At 36.8% G+C, this 19,930-nt stretch overlaps 7 protein-coding genes and 1 non-coding gene across 13 annotated transcripts; 6 read left to right on the top strand and 2 right to left on the bottom strand.

Moving 5' to 3' along the window:
• The first annotated feature begins 1,459 nt into the window (after nt 1-1,459).
• On the top strand, nt 1,460-1,531 carry AT4G37175. The gene has a single exon. It is a non-coding gene; the product is annotated as a tRNA-Glu (tRNA).
• A 151-nt stretch (nt 1,532-1,682) lies between these two features.
• Nucleotides 1,683-3,927, top strand: AT4G37170 (Pentatricopeptide repeat (PPR) superfamily protein; the record flags this gene model as incomplete). The annotated part of the gene is made up of 1 exon (NM_119880.2): nt 1,683-3,927. One exon carries the CDS (start codon nt 1,683-1,685, stop codon nt 3,756-3,758), a length of 2,076 nt encoding a protein of 691 aa, NP_195434.1. The 3' UTR covers nt 3,759-3,927.
• A 1,134-nt stretch (nt 3,928-5,061) lies between these two features.
• sks15 (SKU5 similar 15) lies at nt 5,062-7,826 on the top strand (the record flags this gene model as incomplete). Of its 2 annotated transcripts, NM_119879.3 has the most annotated exons (8): nt 5,062-5,363; nt 5,455-5,564; nt 5,651-5,924; nt 6,078-6,177; nt 6,269-6,614; nt 6,711-7,076; nt 7,162-7,240; nt 7,318-7,826. In NM_119879.3, the coding sequence occupies 8 exons, from the start codon at nt 5,214-5,216 to the stop codon at nt 7,516-7,518; spliced, it is 1,626 nt and encodes a 541-aa protein (NP_195433.1). In that variant the 3' UTR covers nt 7,519-7,826. The 2 variants fall into 2 exon arrangements, with proteins under 2 accessions (NP_195433.1, NP_001329607.1); NM_001342434.1 differs by having other exon boundaries at nt 5,214-5,363; nt 6,711-7,240; nt 7,318-7,633.
• A 232-nt stretch (nt 7,827-8,058) lies between these two features.
• Nucleotides 8,059-9,467, top strand: MES9 (methyl esterase 9). The gene is made up of 3 exons (NM_119878.5): nt 8,059-8,634; nt 8,851-8,985; nt 9,072-9,467. Exons 1-3 carry the CDS (start codon nt 8,281-8,283, stop codon nt 9,351-9,353), a joined length of 771 nt encoding a protein of 256 aa, NP_195432.1. The 5' UTR covers nt 8,059-8,280; the 3' UTR covers nt 9,354-9,467.
• A 64-nt stretch (nt 9,468-9,531) lies between these two features.
• On the top strand, nt 9,532-10,325 carry MEE69 (alpha/beta-Hydrolases superfamily protein). Of its 2 annotated transcripts, none has more exons than NM_119877.3 (2): nt 9,532-9,965; nt 10,041-10,300. In NM_119877.3, exons 1-2 carry the CDS (start codon nt 9,610-9,612, stop codon nt 10,093-10,095), a joined length of 411 nt encoding a protein of 136 aa, NP_195431.2. In that variant the 5' UTR covers nt 9,532-9,609; the 3' UTR covers nt 10,096-10,300. The 2 variants fall into 2 exon arrangements, with proteins under 2 accessions (NP_195431.2, NP_001329142.1); NM_001342433.1 differs by having other exon boundaries at nt 9,567-9,886; nt 10,041-10,325.
• AT4G37130 (hydroxyproline-rich glycoprotein family protein) lies at nt 10,326-12,983 on the bottom strand. Its single transcript, NM_119876.4, has 6 exons — nt 12,401-12,983; nt 12,110-12,224; nt 11,542-12,018; nt 10,947-11,445; nt 10,762-10,802; nt 10,326-10,603 (listed from the first exon to the last, which is right to left on the bottom strand). Exons 1-6 carry the CDS (start codon nt 12,769-12,771, stop codon nt 10,565-10,567), a joined length of 1,542 nt encoding a protein of 513 aa, NP_195430.2. The 5' UTR covers nt 12,772-12,983; the 3' UTR covers nt 10,326-10,564.
• On the bottom strand, nt 12,984-15,822 carry SMP2 (Pre-mRNA splicing Prp18-interacting factor). The gene is made up of 8 exons (NM_119875.4): nt 15,644-15,822; nt 15,230-15,393; nt 14,612-15,138; nt 14,384-14,519; nt 13,990-14,289; nt 13,673-13,889; nt 13,462-13,565; nt 12,984-13,361 (listed from the first exon to the last, which is right to left on the bottom strand). The coding sequence occupies exons 1-8, from the start codon at nt 15,657-15,659 to the stop codon at nt 13,215-13,217; spliced, it is 1,611 nt and encodes a 536-aa protein (NP_568017.1). The 5' UTR covers nt 15,660-15,822; the 3' UTR covers nt 12,984-13,214.
• Nucleotides 15,823-15,937: 115 nt separating this feature from the next.
• On the top strand, nt 15,938-18,308 carry AT4G37110 (Zinc-finger domain of monoamine-oxidase A repressor R1). 4 transcript variants are annotated; one of them, NM_119874.5, is made up of 6 exons: nt 15,938-16,421; nt 16,548-16,586; nt 16,723-16,962; nt 17,053-17,139; nt 17,285-17,414; nt 17,519-18,308. In NM_119874.5, the coding sequence occupies exons 1-6, from the start codon at nt 16,141-16,143 to the stop codon at nt 17,993-17,995; spliced, it is 1,254 nt and encodes a 417-aa protein (NP_195428.3). In that variant the 5' UTR covers nt 15,938-16,140; the 3' UTR covers nt 17,996-18,308. The 4 variants fall into 4 exon arrangements, with proteins under 4 accessions (NP_195428.3, NP_001329782.1, NP_001329783.1 ...); NM_001342430.1 differs by lacking the exon at nt 16,548-16,586; NM_001342432.1 differs by having other exon boundaries at nt 15,980-16,421; nt 16,548-16,962; nt 17,519-18,259.
• Nucleotides 18,309-19,930: the final 1,622 nt, after the last annotated feature.

Here is a 19,930-nt window from a genome sequence, read left to right as displayed (position 1 = left end):
TGCCAGAATCCAATGATGTCTTTGGTTAATCTAAGTAAGAATCCCATGGGTTGATTATTTGGTTTTCGTTTCAGTCATATAATTTCGAAATTTTAGAATTTTATAATATTTGTCATCAATAATAGAATTTTACTAGATTTTAATCTGCGGCGTACTGCGGAACAATTTATTTTTAAAGTTAGTATATATAAATATTTGTAAATTGTATCTATTTATAAAATATTTTTATTTTATAATTTACAGTTGTTATTAAATAACGTTATGCCAAACTCTTCATGCCAAACCCGTCTCGTAAAAAAACCCATTGATTTTATTAATGTTGATCTTATTTATGATATGTTTACGAATCATTGTCTAAATATTTTAGTCGATGCGGGACGTTGAACCCACACATTTTTTGCCAATTGGTTAATATATGTTTATTTTTAAAATTTCGAATCACAAAATATAAGGGAAAAAATTTGAATTTTTTTTAAACTCTATATATTATATAATGATGTTAAAAAATTGTGACATATTAAACTTTTTATAAGTTTAAATATTGATAATGTTTTATTAAGTTTAAATATATAAATAATTATATTTAAAAAGTTAATATTTGTTACCTTTAAGGTAATGACACAATAAATCTAAAAGTAAGGATTTAGAAGATTTAGAAGATTTAGATCTTTAATTAAATATTTTCATTCCTAAATAATTAATGTCAGTAACATGACATTGTAAATAAGTTCAAATACATGATTTATTTATTTAAACAAAAACTTTTAGTAAGAATAATATTTATTTAAACAAAAAATTTTGTTTTAAATATTGTTAACAAATATGTTTATGCTAATTTTAAGGGATTGATGTGAAGTTTGTTTGGATTAAATTTGATTGATAATGTGATTGACAATTTAAATTAAGAATGTAAAGTAAAATTAATTAGTTTGGAAAAAAGATTTAATGCTAATGGCATTGAGTTGTAAATAAGTTCAAGTCTAGGATTTATTTGCTAAAATAGCTCCAAAAATATATATGTAGATAGTTCAACTTTTACTTGAAAATGAGTCACTTATATTTCAACAGAAATTTCGAACTAAACTCTTGGATCAATTTTTTTGAAAAAACCAATCAAAATTGTGAATGATTATCTATACATATATATTCTAATCGAATAATGTATCTGTAGATATTTATTGGTGATTTGGCAAACAATGGATGTTTATAGTTTCAAAGATTCTTTCATTCTCTACAACTAAAAGGTTGAATGTTTGGATGGTCTTAGTTTTATCTTGTAAAAAGATGAATAATGAAATAAGATGCTGTTTTCTAGTGACAAACAAGGAACAAAGCGTGATTCCATTTTAAAATAAAATAATGATTCAGCAAAAAATTAAATATAATGTTGGGTACGACAAAAACAAAATCTATATAATGTTGGATTTATATTTCTCTTAATGAGAGATAGAACAACAAATCCGATGTCGTCCAGCGGTTAGGATATCTGGCTTTCACCCAGGAGACCCGGGTTCGATTCCCGGCATCGGAGCTTTTTTGTTTTTACTTTTGATTTTTTACAAAGATTGTGGAACCTTCGAAGTCAGGTAGAGGGTTTCTTAAGAGTAAAGCAATCGGTGGATTTCTTATGTTGCCGCCGACGAGATCTTTGAATTTGAACTCTTTTTGTTTTGGTGAAGAAGATGAATCATTCAAATGCGAGAAAGTTAACTACTCTCCATGGATTTATATTAAAGAGAAATCTATCATCTTTTCACGCCTCACTGAAGCGGTTTTCAGATAAAAAGTTCTTCAATCCGAACCATGAGGACGGTGGTGTTGTGGTGGAGCGATTATGTAGAGCTAATAGATTTGGTGAAGCCATTGATGTATTATGTGGACAGAAGCTCTTAAGAGAAGCTGTTCAACTTCTGGGTCGGGCTAAGAAGCCACCTGCTTCTACTTATTGCAATCTCATTCAAGTTTGTAGCCAAACACGTGCTCTTGAAGAAGGTAAGAAGGTCCATGAACACATTAGGACTTCTGGGTTTGTACCTGGGATTGTTATATGGAACCGTCTTTTGAGAATGTATGCGAAATGTGGTAGCTTGGTTGATGCACGGAAGGTGTTCGACGAAATGCCGAATAGAGATTTGTGTTCGTGGAATGTAATGGTTAATGGGTATGCGGAGGTTGGGTTGCTTGAGGAAGCGAGGAAGTTGTTTGATGAAATGACTGAAAAAGATAGTTATTCGTGGACGGCTATGGTTACGGGTTATGTTAAGAAGGATCAGCCTGAAGAGGCATTGGTGTTGTATAGTTTGATGCAACGGGTACCGAATTCAAGACCAAACATTTTTACAGTTTCTATTGCAGTAGCTGCTGCTGCTGCGGTTAAATGTATCCGTAGAGGGAAAGAGATTCATGGGCATATCGTTCGAGCTGGTTTGGATTCAGATGAAGTGCTTTGGAGTTCATTGATGGATATGTATGGAAAATGTGGCTGTATCGATGAAGCAAGAAACATATTTGATAAGATTGTTGAGAAAGATGTTGTCTCGTGGACATCAATGATAGATAGATATTTCAAGTCTAGTAGATGGCGGGAAGGGTTTTCTTTGTTTTCCGAGTTGGTAGGTTCTTGTGAACGGCCCAATGAATACACTTTTGCTGGAGTCTTGAATGCTTGTGCTGATCTCACAACAGAAGAGCTAGGGAAGCAAGTTCATGGATATATGACAAGAGTTGGGTTTGATCCTTACTCTTTTGCATCAAGCTCTCTTGTAGATATGTACACCAAATGTGGAAATATTGAAAGTGCAAAACACGTTGTCGATGGATGTCCTAAACCCGATTTAGTTTCTTGGACTTCTTTGATCGGAGGGTGTGCTCAGAATGGGCAACCTGATGAAGCCTTGAAATATTTCGACTTGCTCCTCAAATCCGGCACTAAACCTGACCATGTTACCTTTGTAAACGTCCTCTCCGCTTGTACTCATGCCGGATTGGTCGAAAAAGGACTCGAATTCTTCTATTCTATAACTGAGAAACACAGGTTATCTCATACTTCTGATCATTACACTTGTCTTGTTGATCTTTTAGCTCGGTCTGGAAGATTCGAACAGTTAAAGAGCGTCATTAGTGAAATGCCGATGAAACCGAGTAAGTTTCTGTGGGCTTCTGTGCTCGGTGGGTGTAGCACTTACGGAAACATTGACCTAGCAGAGGAAGCGGCTCAAGAACTGTTCAAGATAGAACCCGAAAATCCTGTTACTTATGTTACAATGGCTAACATCTATGCTGCAGCAGGTAAATGGGAGGAAGAAGGGAAAATGAGAAAGAGAATGCAAGAAATCGGAGTCACCAAAAGGCCTGGTTCAAGCTGGACCGAGATAAAACGGAAGCGTCATGTATTCATAGCAGCGGATACTTCGCATCCAATGTATAACCAAATAGTTGAGTTCTTGAGGGAATTGAGGAAGAAGATGAAAGAAGAAGGGTATGTTCCGGCTACGAGTCTTGTATTGCACGATGTAGAAGATGAACAAAAAGAAGAGAATCTTGTGTATCATAGCGAGAAACTTGCTGTTGCATTTGCAATTCTATCGACAGAAGAAGGAACGGCGATTAAGGTGTTTAAGAACTTGAGGTCTTGTGTGGATTGTCACGGTGCTATTAAGTTCATATCGAACATCACAAAGAGGAAGATAACCGTAAGGGACTCTACTCGGTTTCATTGCTTTGAGAATGGACAATGTTCTTGTGGAGATTATTGGTAACGATAAAAACTATTTGTGATACATCCACTTTAAGCCACTATGATTTATTTCTACTACAATTGCAAATTAGTCACTGAGTCATAGGAATTGTACATTGTTTAAAGAGTTTTGTTTTGTAGAACCTTAATGTACATAAAATCAACATTTGAGAGATTAAGGAATAAAGGCATGAAACTTCTTAAACTCCAAATTAAAAGGATGAATCCATTAATGGCTCTGAAATCGATTTGCTAGTTTCAAGACAAGCTTCGTAAGATGAGGACGGAGGAAGCATACATACACATGCATGTTAGTACACATTTTACGTATAAATACATTTTATGTCATATAAATACATTAGGATATACAGATTCACATGATACAAGCGAGCTTAATTAGTGATAAAGAATTCATGTGTGATTAATTTGAGTTTCTTTCTGTTCCCAATATGTGATCTCTTCTAGGGATGCATCACCTTGTTTCTCATGGTTTGGAGTAAATATCATTTGGTTTGACTTCACTTACTTTTAACTTTAGTTTACAAAAACTAGTTAATGCTAATTGGAATCTTGTGAGGTATAACTTAGAAGCACACTCCTTATGTTTTAGTTAGTTTAAGAAATCAATTATGTGCTCGTGATTGTTGGTTTTCTTAATTATAGATTCTATTGCCATACACCAAATTTTAAAGTCAACCTATATATTTATACTATTTTACGTATGAGGGAACAAAGAATTTAATCATAGATCAAGATCTACTTTTCTATACTGATTTATTTTATTTTAATGTATTTTGGAACTTCCATAGTCAAATCTGAAAAAATTGTGTGCACTACTACCAAGTCATTTGCTACCTTACTAATACTAAGTCACCCTATCAACCTAGTTCTGATTTTTAAAAAATCTAAACTTGAATTGCATATATAAGCTATTAGTGTATAGATCAACTACTGGATCAATAACACTTCTACAACACACATTATTGTATTTAAGAATATAAATTTTGTATTGCATGGGTTTATTTTTCTCTTCTTTTGACTAATTAAACGTTTGGTTATAATAGTGACCGACACTACTTAGTAGGGCCAAATATAACTAATACTCTTGCCGACAAAGAAAAACTTGGTAATTTGAGAAATTATAGTAGTACACACACATATATAATTACAAATCTCATCATGTCTACTAAATCGCGTAAAATTTAAATTAAAAAGTTGTCAAGGCAAGCATTTTGCATGAAGTACGCCGCAAAAGAGCAATTGAGGCTTTTTTGTGATGCATGGGGATTCACGTCGTCCTCGCTGACAAAACTTAATAATATACTAAAACACTTACTTAGTCCCATCTCTAGCTTCGTACATGTATATAAGATCGTCCTGAGGTGGAACCCATAACACATACAAACAAGTCTAATTCTTGATCTTGAATCTTGTATTAAGAGAGATCAAGATTATATATTCTATTCGTCTTACAAAAATGAAACAGACCAATCTCCTGGTATGTAAATTATTCATAGGAGCCCTGTTTTGGTTAGGCTCTGTTTTGGTTAATGCAGAAGACCCATATATGTTCTACACTTGGACTGTTACTTATGGTACAAGATCTCCTTTAGGTGTTCCTCAACAGGTATGAATACATACACTCTTTGCTCTTTTTAAGTATGTTAATTGTCGTTATGAAATTTTTGATATTATATACTTTGGTACGAACGATGTAGGTCATTCTTATCAATGGACAGTTCCCTGGTCCAGCGATTGAAGCGGTCACAAACAACAACATTGTTGTTAATCTCATTAACAAGCTGGACGAGCCATTCCTCATCACCTGGTATGTAACTATATAACTGATTGTATTTGTGCGCTTAGACAAATATGAAAAAAAACCTTTAACACGGTTTTGTAATATATGTGTAGGAATGGAGTGAAGCAGAGGAGGACATCGTGGCAAGATGGAGTATTGGGAACAAACTGTCCGATCCAACCAAACTCGAACTGGACTTACCAGTTTCAACTTAAAGATCAAATCGGTACTTACACTTACTTCGCTTCCACGTCACTGCACCGAGCCAGTGGTGCTTTTGGTGCTCTCAACATTAACCAGAGATCTGTTATTACGACTCCTTATCCAACACCCGATGGAGATTTCACCCTCCTCGTCTCTGACTGGTTCTCAAATATGACCCACAAGGTACATACCAGTACAAAGCCTAGATATACACTCAAGATCGTTTCAAAAGTCCTATGTGAATGAATAAAAAGCAAATTTGATGTTTTTAAAAAAGTAAGGATTTGGTTTATATGTTTTCAAATGTTTTTCTTTAACTATTCTTGTGATCTCTAGGACTTGCGAAAATCGCTCGACGCAGGCTCTGCTCTTCCTCTTCCTGATGCTCTTCTCATCAATGGAGTCTCTAAAGGTTTAATCTTTACCGGTCAACAAGGTAATGTCATCATAACAAATCTTTAATATTACATCGTGCATGGTCTTGTTCTAGTCTTTGATATGTCTTTAATTTCATTGTCTATCTTCAGGTAAAACATACAAGTTCCGGGTATCCAATGTCGGTATAGCTACATCGATAAATTTTAGGATTCAAAATCACACAATGAGCCTCATTGAAGTAGAAGGCGCTCACACTCTTCAGGAGAGTTATGAGTCGCTTGACGTCCACGTTGGTCAGTCCATGACCGTCCTGGTCACTTTAAAAGCTTCTGTGAGGGACTATTTCATCGTGGCCTCAACCCGGTTTACAAAACCGGTACTAACCACAACCGCGAGTCTCCGTTACCAAGGCTCCAAAAACGCTGCATATGGGCCTCTCCCCATTGGTCCTACTTACCATATCCATTGGTCCATGAAACAAGCAAGAACCATTAGGTATTAATACCAAACCGAACATAACCGAACTAAATCGAACCGTACAAGTCTAGATTGGTTCTGCTTAATTTGACTTTAACTTTTTCTGATTCTTAGGATGAATTTGACGGCAAATGCTGCAAGGCCAAACCCACAAGGATCATTTCATTACGGGACCATACCAATAAACCGAACTCTAGTCCTAGCCAATGCAGCCACATTGATCTACGGGAAGCTTCGGTACACAGTAAACCGAATATCATACATCAACCCAACAACACCATTGAAACTCGCTGATTGGTACAACATCTCGGGCGTGTTCGATTTCAAGACAATCATTAGCACTCCAACAACCGGACCGGCTCATATTGGTACATCGGTTATCGACGTTGAACTTCATGAGTTCGTCGAAATCGTTTTCCAAAACGACGAAAGATCAATTCAATCTTGGCACATGGACGGTACTAGCGCCTATGCTGTCGGGTAAGCAAACACATTGCCCTCTGTTATCTAAACCGGTTCCGGTTATTCATAACTTAAACCGTACGTAATTGATTACCTTTTACAGATACGGGTCAGGGACATGGAACGTGACCATGAGGAAACGTTACAACTTGGTTGATGCTGTTCCAAGACACACTTTTCAGGTAATAATCTTATTTAGAAACAATATGATTGAATCTAAATATCTAATAAGTAATCAACGATGATTGTGTGTATGAAGGTGTATCCGTTATCGTGGACAACCATATTGGTGTCGTTGGATAACAAAGGAATGTGGAATCTAAGGTCACAAATATGGTCGAGGAGGTATTTAGGACAAGAGCTCTATGTTCGTGTTTGGAACGATGAGAAGTCTCTCTACACTGAAGCTGAGCCTCCTCTTAACGTTCTTTATTGCGGCAAAGCCAAACGTCCCCTTTAGATTTATCATTGTTATCTTTTCTACTGAATTAGGTCACAATTACGTGGAGTGGAACAAAAAATACAAACGTAGTCCAAACGGAAAGCTAATTGATTTTTCAATAAAGAGACAAAATAAAAATGAAGGAAAAAACTTTCTTTTGTCTTATGATTTGATTCTGTTTTTTTTTTTTTGCTCTCTTAAATTCAGATTGTGTTCATGTATCTAAAGCAGAATTGGAAACCAAAATTTGGATACTAGAATTGTCAGTTTGACATAAAATTTTATGTAAATGAATTGAAACCAATCCTAAGCAGTCATCACTTATCAATATGCTTTTTCAAATAATTTTGCAAAATGTCATAGATTTTTATGTGTGTAATTCAAACCATAGAAATTTATTTGAAAATATAATATTAAAATCTTTATCTTTATCTCAAGTTATTTTCCCAATCTCATCAATCAAATCACCCACTTCAGTGGACAATAATCTTTAATATTTCATTAATCATTGATATCTTTCTCATTTTCACATTTGAGAAAAACGTTTTGTCGGTAAAAGAAAATGTATCATTGAAAATTCTAAAAATAGATATAATGGAGAGAGAGATCCACCTCAAGATTATCGCCACAAAACAGAGTAGTTGACTGATATCGATTGTGAGATTTCAAAGCGATAACGTGGAGACCCCCTCACCATTATAATAAATCATCATATCGTCACTTTAGCCACATCACATACCAAAAAAAGGCAAAACACTCACGAAAGAAGAAACGGAGAGGATGAAGCATTATGTGCTAGTTCACGGAGGCTGCCACGGTGCGTGGTGTTGGTACAAGGTGAAGCCGATGCTTGAACATTCCGGCCACCGTGTCACGGTTTTTGATCTTACGGCGCATGGTGTGAACATGAGCAGAGTAGAAGATATTCAGACTTTGGAGGATTTCGCTAAGCCGTTGCTTGAGGTTCTTGAGTCTTTTGGCTCGGATGATAAAGTAGTCCTCGTCGCGCATAGCCTCGGTGGAATACCGGCTGCTCTTGCAGCCGACATGTTTCCTAGTAAAATCTCTGTTGCTGTCTTCGTTACTTCTTTTATGCCCGACACAACGAATCCACCTTCTTACGTGTTCGAAAAGGTACATCAAGTTATTAGGGTTCCTTTCCTTAGTTATAAACATGATGATTAATTTGAAATGTGTTGATCAAAAACGAATTTTGAGAGTCTTTTTTAAGTTATTTACCTCATGTTTTTGGTTTTGTACATGAAATCAAAGATCATAAGGAGACGTATGATACAATATTGTTTTTAATTCTGAGTCATTTTGATCTTTAAGATGTGATTGAAAACGCAGTTTCTCGGAAGCATTACAGAAGAAGAACGTATGGACTTCGAGTTAGGGAGCTATGGAACAGATGACCATCCACTAAAGACTGCTTTTCTTGGACCTAACTACTTGAAGAATATGTATCTACTTTCTCCTATCGAAGTAAGACTCAAGAAAATGCTCTGTTTCTTACAAAACCTAATTGGGGACTTTGTTTTTGATGAATTGTTTGTTTTGCTGATTGTTAGGATTATGAATTGGCCAAAATGTTGATGAGAGTCACACCGGCTATTACTAGTAATCTGACGGGGACTAAAAGCTTAACGGCACAAGGATATGGATCGATTAGTCGTGTGTATATCGTATGCGGAGAAGATAAAGGTATACGTGTAGATTTCCAACGATGGATGATTGAGAACTCTCCGGTTAAAGAAGTGATGGAGATCAAAGATGCAGATCATATGCCTATGTTTTCCAAGCCTCATGAACTCTGTGATCGTCTTCTAAAGATTGCTGATAAATATCCCTAAGCAAGAATATCTATGACAATATCAATAATTTTCATGGGAATAAGTTTTTTTATTGTTCTGTTCACAAAATATGTGGAAAAAAAAAAAGACAACAATAGAATTTACGCACGAGGTAATATCTAATGGTCCAAAATAATTGGAGAGTGACACTGACAGTTCAATGAGAAACTGTCTCACCATAAATGAAAAACAACAAAACAACCACAACATTAGAAGAAAGCAAAAAGACAAATATCAATCAATTGAGAAAGAGAACATGAAACATTATGTTCTTGTTCACGGCGGTTGCCACGGCGCATGGTGCTGGTACAAGGTCAAACCGGTGCTGGAAGCTTCAGGCCACCGTGTAACCGTTGTTGATCTTACGGCTTCTGGTGTGAACATGAGCAAAGTGGAAGAGATTCAGACTTTGGCGGATTACGCTAAGCCGTTGCTTGAAGTTCTCGAGTCGTTTGGTTCAGAGGATAAGGTTATCCTCGTTGCACATAGCCTCGGAGGGATATCAGTTGGTCTTGCAGCTGACATGTTTCCTAGTAAGATCTCTGTTGCTGTCTTCATAACCTCTTTCATGCCTGATACAACGAATCCACACCTTTTTATGTTTTCGAAAAGGTACATCAAAAACTGATTATTTGGCTATTACACGGATTATCCAATTAAGATTCTGACTTGCGAGTTTAATGGCAGTTTCGTGGGAGCGTTGTGGAGTTTGAGACATATGGGACACATGATCGTCCTCTAACCACTATTCTTCTTGGAACTAGTGTACTTAGCCAAGAAGATGTATCAACTTTCTCCAGTCGAAGAATTAGTAGTAGCAAACTTCAGCTTTCAACTACCATGATAGGCAAAGATGTTTCATCGGGGTGACTATTTTTTATATGAATAAGATTCCTGTAAAAAAAACACTCATTTCTACAACAATAGCATTGTCAAGATGAGATAATTTTTTTTTTTTTTTTTTTTTTTTTTGTCAAGGGTCAAGATGAGATAATAAGATAGTGCTTTTAAGAACATTCAATCATCAATTCAATGAATAACGCCACAAATACAAACTGGTGCATAAGAGAATACGGATCTGCTTCGAACTTGCACCGAAGTCGACTTCACCAACTGAAGACGATGAACTCAAGCCATGTACACGATGCGATGTTGCAGGCTGAGGGATGACACTTGACAGGCTGAGGGATGAAACTTGAGATATCCCATGTCTAACGGCGTGTAGTTCGAGATTTTGGCCTTGAAGATTTCTGCAATGGGAGAGAAAAAAGAAGTTCAGGTTTAGACAATATTCCAAGGACATAACTGAAGGATGCACGCATTGAATGCAATTGTTAGATTGGGGCGTAATGATCTACCAAAATATATCTGATGAAAATGAGAGTTTTAAACCGAAAAAGGTACTTACTGTCATAGAACCAAAGCTGGCTCCTGATCCTGGTGTAGCACCTAAGGGGTCACATATAACAGAACTTAATTATGACAAGAACAAATTAACAAATAGCAGAACTCAAGATTGCGCCAAGAACAAATCCTGATATCAACTCTACCTATATCAAATGAGAATTAGGGAAACAGACAATGAATATGTACCTCCAAACTGTGAAGGCATAGTAAGTGATGGAGTTGTCTGGCCAAACAAAGATTGAGTAGAACCAAATGTAGAAGCCGGGGAAGACCCAAAAAGTGGCGTCTGTGTGGGAGTCGGGGATGGTCCAAACAAAGACGAGGTAGGAGCAGTAGAAGATGGTGTAGCAAAGAGAGAAGACGAAGGTCCAGAAGCAGGTGTGTTGAGAAACGAAAAACCAGCTCCTGAAGAAGGGTTTGATGTTGGAACAGATGTCTGTGGAGGATTTGAACCCCCAGGAGTAGCTGAGCTGGCAATCAACCCAGCAACCTGTGTTGAGGGTTGTGTACTTGTAGTAGAAGCAGGAAGATGCAGAGTTGGGTGGACCCTTTTAGCAGCTGCTTCCTGCTTTGCTGTCTCCCTTCGATCAGCCTCAAGAAACGGATCATGGCATTCTCCTCTTCGGCGCTGGTCAGCAAGATACGATGTTCTCATTGATTCAATATATTGGTGAATACTCTCTACCTGAACAAAACAAATTGAAACCAATATAAGGTTACACAGAGTTCAAAAAGGGTTTCCACATTGAATGCTAGTAGAAAGAATCATTATGCGGTATACCTTAGCAGCCACATGAACAAAGAAGTCATGAACATTAGACATGACTTTCGGAAGAGATTCTAAAAGAGAAGCATGTCGACTATACTTGTCAGAATCCAAGGCGAGCAATTGCTCCAGCTCTTCAACCCATTGACGACACTCGTTAAGATACTTCTCAAACCTTACAACTGTCTGCAGTAGAAAAGCTGTTGGTTTCTTCGGAATCCCACGGTAAAAATCAGAAACTTGAACTGTTGTAGTAACAGCTTGTTGTTGACCAGAAGAAGCTGGAGCTGGATTAGTTCCTTGCCCCTGAGATGGTTGAGAACCAACACTAACAACTCCTCCTCCTTGTTTCCAATGAGGAAATCTTGGCTGTAGCATCATAAAAGACCGAACTGCAATCTCCGCATTACGCAGCATATCTTTGGCAACAATCATAAGCTCATGCAAAACAGCTTTTTGTCGGTCCATGGCAGTATTAATTCCACCAAGCTCCTACACAAGTTAACAAACAAAGCTCTTTATACAAACTTGAGCTAACCAGAACATTCCTCTAGGAAACAATAAAACGATATACTCCACAAACCTGAACAATGCGGCTAGCATCAAACTCAAACCCTTCACTGGATACAGAAGAATCATAAAGTCGACTACACTGATCTAATCTCTGACTTTCACTTCTATGCTCCAATATCTTCTCTCTACAGATAACACAAAGAATCAATAACCATCAACGGCATCAAAAAGATTCTAAATTTATTGATTCTTTAAGATTTCAAAATCTGAACAAGAACAATTCAACAAAATAACAGTAAGCACTAAAGCAAAGCCTATGGAGAAAAAGGAAACGAATTTAGGCGTTTAAGTAAAAGCATACTCAATCTGAAGCAAGAGTTTCTGAGAATCGGGATGAAGATCGGCCCACTTAGTACTGTAATTCGCCGGAGCTTTATCGTTGGTGAACAAATACAACTGTTGTTGTACTTGCTGCTGCTGTTGCTGATTTAGCTGTTGCTGCTGCTGCTGGAACTGTTGCGGCTGAAACAACGACGTTTGCTGTTGTTGCTGCGGTTGCGAGAAGATGGAATTGGTTTGCTGTGGTTGCGATTGCGAGAAGATGGAATTGGTTTGCTGCGGCTGCGATTGCGAGAAGATGGAATTGGTTTGCTGCGGCTGAAACAACGACGTTTGCTGAGTTTGAAACAGCGGCTGAGGCGTCTGTTGTTGCTGTGGGGGAAAAAACGACATTGCTGGATATAACCGACGGAGAATCAAATCTAGGGTTTCTATCGCCGGCGACGATTTGGAAGTTGAGCAAAAAAATTCAAAAGCCCCCTCTCGTTAAAACTTTAAACACAGATAAATTGATATTTAATTAGCTTTCTTTCACATTTTAACAAATTTGGAGGGCTCTTTTGCAAACAATACATTATCAGTTTTGTCTTAATAAAGGATTTCGGTTTGATTGGACCAAAATTCATATAAAGCTTGGTCGTGGTTTATATACAACATGGTTAATTTGATTTGGCTAAGAAAATTTATTCTAGTTTCATACGTTATATAATGAATCTTTGGGTGGACATGAAGACAGTAACAAATAATGACATGAATAACAAGGGTCTTATTTAAAGACATGAAACTTAAAAACAAGGTTTCTTCAGCTTAATATGGTGAAAGGGAAAAGACATTTATCAGCCGGGGAAATTTCTCATTGGGTCCTCGTGGTGAACTCTCTTCATTCTGTAAGCTTCCATCTCCTCGGAGGTCACATCGTTGGTGTAATTGACATTGTATTTGCGTTTCCTCTCATCTTTTTCTTCCCTCCTACTTAGATCCTCCTGCACACAAACAACAACACGTCAGATAAACCTTGCAGGGCAGAGAAACAAGAGTCTTGGCAAGAGAAAATATGAACTGAAACTGTGGCGTCTTTCTTACCTTTTTAAGAGCATTTGCAAGTGCCTCCTCGTTCAATTCCAAATCTTCAGGAATATCAGTTCCCCATGTCGCCATTTTCTTCTCTTCAACCTTCTTCGGACTCTCTGATCACCAAAATACAAACCAATGTTACAAAACATATTCCGAAATGTTACAATACAATGAGAACAAATAAGAGACTAGAAGAACAAACAGAGTCAACAACACAAACCTTTAGAAGCTTCTTTGCGAGCAATATTAGCCTTCATCAGATCAATGGACGCCTCTGCAGCTTCAATTCCAGCAGAACCTGTGCAATAGCTGTTGCGAATTGTCTGCTGGCAACATTTATATCCCCATTGGTGATCTTTCCACCATGATCCCCAAACACTTGTGTGATTGTTAGCATGAACATCTTCTTCATATTTGCTCTTTGGAATTATCACCTCCTGTACACAATAAACAACACGTATTAAGCAAACTTATCTCAAGCTGTTCATATCGCAACAGCTATCACTCGACTCAAGAAAGAACCATCAAAAACTATACCTGTCCCTTCATAATCCTCCCTGCCCTGTCATACTCAATTTGTCTTTCACTTTGGCCAAGCAAAAGCTCCATCGGAATTTCACCTTCTGTAGCTGCATTCCCATACTTTTCCATAATGGTGTCCTTTGTCTGAGTTTTCAGTTTTTCCTTTGCAACTTTAAAGTTCTTATAGAGCAATTCAGCTTGGGATGGAGCCGCTTGCATATGCATGTCATGTCCCTTGTCAAATGCTTCACATGAATGGATGTTTATCTGTTTGAACTCCAGAGCTTGGCCACTGTTTCTATATTGATTATCTCCCTGGATAGATGATAAGAAGAAAAAAAAAGTTAGTATTCTCATATCATCAAAATATAAGATACAACTACATGATTCACGATGATCACAAACTAACCAAATAGAATTTTTCATTTGGATCTGCATCTGGAAGTGGATCTTCACGCATGGACCGAGTTTTAGGGTCATAATGAGCTGAGTTTACATCAAGATTCAACAGGTATTTAGCAGTGTCTTCTCTGATACGCAGATTCCTGAAATTAAGAAAAGGTAACACCATTAGTGCATCAAGTAGAAACACCAATTTAAACTTATGTTATCATGTTTGATGAAGAGTAGTCCATACCTAACAGTTCCTGTGCTACCACCACCAGTTGTTCGAACACGTTTCTCAACCTTTGCAAAATCCATTTGCCTACTCTCATCAACCTTAGCTTCATCGACCCTCAAGTCGTCAAGGTCTTCCTCCCCATCACTGGTTGCATCATCACCGTTTTCATTATTGTTCTTCTCCTCTAGTTTCTTAAGTTGCTGCTCCTTGAGATACTTCTTTCGTGCCTCCTCTTTAGCATCATAACGATCTACCACATGACGGTAGGTTGAAGTATCATAACCGTTCCATCTGTCCCTCTTCCCATCATAGTCAAGTTCAAAACTCTCGATTTTCTCATCAGCAGCAATGTTCATGTTTGTGTATTTAGCTCCAATCTTACGAGGTCTATCCATACATGCTTTAGAACTGTGAGTCATTGCACCACAGTTTATACACGCTCCCTTGCGGTATTGTTCAGCTTGATAGATCTTTTTACCTCTATCATACCATATCTTTTTGGGTTCGGGTTCAATTTTCCAATTTTTTTGATGCTTCAAACTCTGTACAAAAAAAAATCACAGAGTATGAGTGTGAATGTTCTCAACCAAGACAATGCAGAGAAGCAAGAGAAAGAAGAATTTTCGCATATACCGGCTGTTCAGACTTGAGATACCATGGAGCTTTTGACATATACTCAGGTATGTGAGGATTGATTTCTTTGCCATCTTCGTCTACCTCAGCAGGAGCGAGACCAGCTTTACGAGCTTCCTCTAATTCTAATTTCTTCCTGTGATCTTCCCTAGACTTAAAAGCAACTGCAGATCCCATAGAAAACATATATCAGAACAACATTCAAACATTAAAAATAAAATCAATTTTGCCAGAATTTAGCCAAAATGAATCTAGCCAATAGCAAAACTAGTAAAAACCCTAATTTACTAATATATAGATTTAAAGAAAGAAGAAGATATCAGAAGCGAGATTCTTAATCATCAACGGGAATTAACAGAGAAATCGAGAATTAGGTTAAAGTATTAGAAGAAGAAATTGAAGGAATCATGGTACCTGAAGCCGTCGCCATGATTGTTACGATCGTTAAGCTTCGAGTAGAGGAAAAAAAAAAGTGCGAATAAAGAAGCTAATAAGACCTAAGATCTAAATATATTAATGCGTAATCTCCAGGAAGGAATGGAAAGATAAAGAATGGCGGCTTATTCTTCTTCGTAGTACAATTTGGGATTTTTTATGGGCCGTTATTAAAGCCTAAAGGCCCTTTAAGAAAAATAAATTTACAGATGTATGATAGATAATAAATATGATTTCCATTTGACAAACCAATCAACGTTTTCATTAGTTGGCAAATTAAGCACATTTACCTAAAAAGGTGAAAAATGTTTTGAATTTTAAAAAGAGTAAAAAAACCAGACCGTTGCTGTTCCGCTTCACTCACTTAAAAAGTTAAAAAAAAATCTTTCATTTCTTCTTCTTATCCAGAGATCCAAAGAGAGAAAGAGGGAAAGATTGGAACTTTGAATCCAAAATCAGTTCATCAATCTCTCACAATGCCTGTGGTGAGAACGAGAGCGAAATGTTCGATTCCCGTCACAAACCCTAATCCAACAGTCGGAGGAGGAAACTCAAACGTCTCGATCTACGAGAAATGCAGAGAAGACAGGATCAAGGAGAATCTTCAGAGGATGAAGAATCTCGGAATCATGGATCTCTCTCTCAAACTCAAATCCGAGATCCGACCCGCCAAAAGGCGTTACGGTAACTCTAATGCCAATCCGGGTCGAGAAACATCTCCTATTCAGCTTTCCGTCTCCTCTAGACGATCCTCAAGGTAATCTCTTCGTTTTCAGTCACTGACTTCTCTCGATTTTGTTCACATTGCTTCAATCTTCCAAAATTAGGGGTTTTAGAGAAATCTAGGGTTTTTAGAGAAATCATTTCGCTGTTTTATAATCAGATTGAAGCAGGAGCCGCCAGTTTCTCGGAGATCCTCGAGGTAATCTCTTCGTATTCAATCTCTGTGGTTCTCGTTTCGTTCTTTGGATTCTGTTCAAAATCAAGGGTTTAACAGGAAGCTAGGATTTTTAATAGAAAGTAATGATTTTTATTGCCTTCTCTGTTGTGGTCTTTAGATTGAAGAACGCTACACCAGTTTCCTACGCAGAGGAACCTGAACTGAAGAAGGGTAAAGTGTCTAAAGAAGAGATTGTTTTGTGGGTAGGAGAAGGCGTAAGGCCAGAGATTTACACTGAGGAGCATGAGAAACTGTTAGGTAACACAGAACGAACTTGGGAGCTTTTTGTTGATGGTTGTGACAAAAATGGGAAACGGATTTATGACCCTGTTAGAGGAAAGTGTTGCCACCAGTGCAGGTTTGTACACTTGGCTTTATCTCTGAAGATGTAGTTTGATTCGGTTAGGATTGAGGCTAATGTGTTTAATGGTTACTGTGGATTTTACAGGCAGAAGACGCTAGGTTATCATACCCAATGCAGCCAGTGTAACCATTCTGTTCGAGGTCAATTCTGTGGAGATTGTTTATACATGAGGTACATTAGCCTCCAACCTTCTTTGTTTCTGTGTTTTTGAGTAATTCCTTTTGTGAGAATCAACTGGGAATTGAGTAGCTTGCTTTGCTCAGCAAAATGAGGATTGGAACTGAATGTTTTAGGTTATGTTTTGGTGATTGAACAGATATGGAGAACATGTTCTTGAAGCTCTGGAAAATCCGGACTGGATTTGTCCAGTCTGTCGCGATATCTGCAACTGCAGTTTCTGTCGTACAAAAAAAGGGTGGCTCCCAACTGGTGCAGCTTACAGGAAGGTAGCTATTTCGATTAGTATGATCCATGGTGAAAATTCTGATTTTGAGTCCTTGGATAGATTCAAAAGTTAATGGCTTTCCCTTTGAATTTCTTTTGTTCTCAGATACATAAACTCGGGTATAAGTCTGTTGCACATTATCTGATTCAAACCAACCAACAGTCAGAAACAAGTGAGGATGATGAAACTGATGCTCCTGCAGATAGTCAAGCTTCAGAAGGAGATCATCTCCTTCTCATAACTGATGGGATTCAGGACAATCAAATTGACGAAAATCTCGATGATGATGATGGCTCAAACAAGAATCCGGATTCAGCTAGAAAGTCATTATGCTTCTTGTCGTCTGGGAACAACCAAACTTCAGTGACTGATGGTGATCTCAAGCCATTAGATGTGAAAGAGGTGGATCCAGCAACTCCTGTGATCATCGATCTTGAGGCTCAGTGCAGTGAAACTGAGAGGATGGCTAACTCTGCAAACAAAGAGAACCGAGAAACAAGAAGCAAGCGAAAGATGTCTGCTGAACCAAACCCAAATAGTATTGGTGGAAGACTGAGACAGCGTCGTAAGATTCAAGCTTGAGTGAGAGAAGAAGTTTCAGAAGAGAAACTATGCTTTTGCTGCATGTACGTACTCTAAGGCTAAACAAATGGAAGATCTTTTTTTTCTTTTCCATTTTTCTATCGGAGTAGGCATGGATCATGTAAGAACTTGACGGCTTTTCAAATTTTGTGTTTTGTTGCTGTTGGTGATCTGATGTAATGGATTCCAGTTGAACGGTTAAAGAATTTGCCTAAACCAAAACCAAACCGATCTGAAAATCGAGTCAATCTTTCTACACCTCAAGATTATTTGGTTTTATCTTTTCAATATCCAAAAAGCCTAATCGAGAAAGAAATTTGTGGATGAAATTAGTCAATTTCTTTGAATTAGTTTTACACTTTAATGTATGCAAAATTTGTGTTACATGACTACATCAACCTTCAGGTACAAAGTAACTAAAGTACTTTTTGTTTCCGTCATTTAATTTAAAATCCCTCTTTACACTTTTAACTATATTCTGGAATCTCTAATGCTTAACTTCAAACTAATACAACTTTGCAATTTGCATTGTATTCGATTATACTTAAACCACAATTCAAATTTGAAATTTTAGGAGCTATACCTTTACTACTCGTACGGTACCACTGTACCACAATGATATGACTCGAGTAATTCTCAAGTTATATGAAAATATGTATATTTAAAATCTTAAAAGTAAATTATTCGTTGAGACATATGAGTACCTTTAATACACCAGAATAATAATTCTAGTTTGTCGTCCAATAAACACAAAAAAGGAGAATGAAAGCATTACACATACTTTGACTCATTGAAAAGGACAAAGAATTTAAAACCATACAAATACTTGAGTAACTAAACTAAAACTATTATTCGATTTTAAGTTTCTTCTATAAGAAAAGACAGACAGCATTTTATTTTACCAATAACACATTGTGTTCCATGCATATTAAACAATACCCTCTATCGATGAACTTACTATACTACTGCATTAATAAAGATCTCTATCGTAGTTAGTCTGCATTTCTTTTTTTTTTAAGTCAAGACTATCCCCACCAATGTTGTGGTTGGTCATTGAGTCTAATGGTGTGTACCAACTACCAACCTGTTTTTTTTTTTTTTTTTTTTTTTTTTTTTTTTTTTTTTTAAGTTGGCCATATTGTTTCCTTAATGCTGCAAAATTGTTATTTATATATATATTTTTTGTTAATGCTACCAAAATAATAATGTTATTGTGTTTTGTATATGGACTATGGACTATGGAGTCCAAAGTAGGCAAAAGTATCCCCACAACCCAACATTACATTTATGTAGGCATATATATTTCGTCTGTTTCAACCAACTGTCTGATTTAGTATTATTTTTACTTTATTCATATAGTAAACATAAAATATTAATAAATATACAATTGTATAGTAAATTATTAAATTAGTGAAAAGTTTTGAATTATCATCTTCCTGTGGACATCATTTTTTTCTTCTCATCATTTGTTGGACTTTGGAGAAGAGTTAAAGAGAAATGGTCTTTGATATATCCTTAAAAATTCCGCAATAGCAAGAGTTGACTAGTTAATGCGTTTCTTTCGGGGGACGATAAAAGAAGACAAACATTGTGTTTTCCTCTGCCATTTTTTTTTTGTCTTGTATTCAGAATAAAATAAAATAAATGTCAAATAGTATATGCTATGTTAATATTCCCCCTTAATATGTCTTTTTATGTTATTTGACTTATTTCCAAGTTTTTTTTCTTCTGTGTTATTTGACTTAAAAACCTTAGCCATATAATAGAATATGATTAGAGGAATTGAATAATTGATAACCACCATTACCATACATTATTGTATTAGCTCATGAAGAACCACCACTTTGCTTCTTTCTGGATATTGTTGTTAAAGTCAATGCCTTTTTCTTCAACAGTGTCTAAAGAAGAAGAGAGAGAAGCCATTGTAGTAGTAAA

The sequence above is a fragment of the Arabidopsis thaliana genome, chromosome 4 (genome assembly GCF_000001735.4).
Source record: "Arabidopsis thaliana chromosome 4, partial sequence".
In the NCBI taxonomy this organism is placed as follows: domain Eukaryota; kingdom Viridiplantae; phylum Streptophyta; class Magnoliopsida; order Brassicales; family Brassicaceae; genus Arabidopsis; species Arabidopsis thaliana.
The sequence above is the reverse complement of the archived record's forward strand: the minus strand, read 5'-3'. Positions and strand labels throughout refer to the sequence as shown.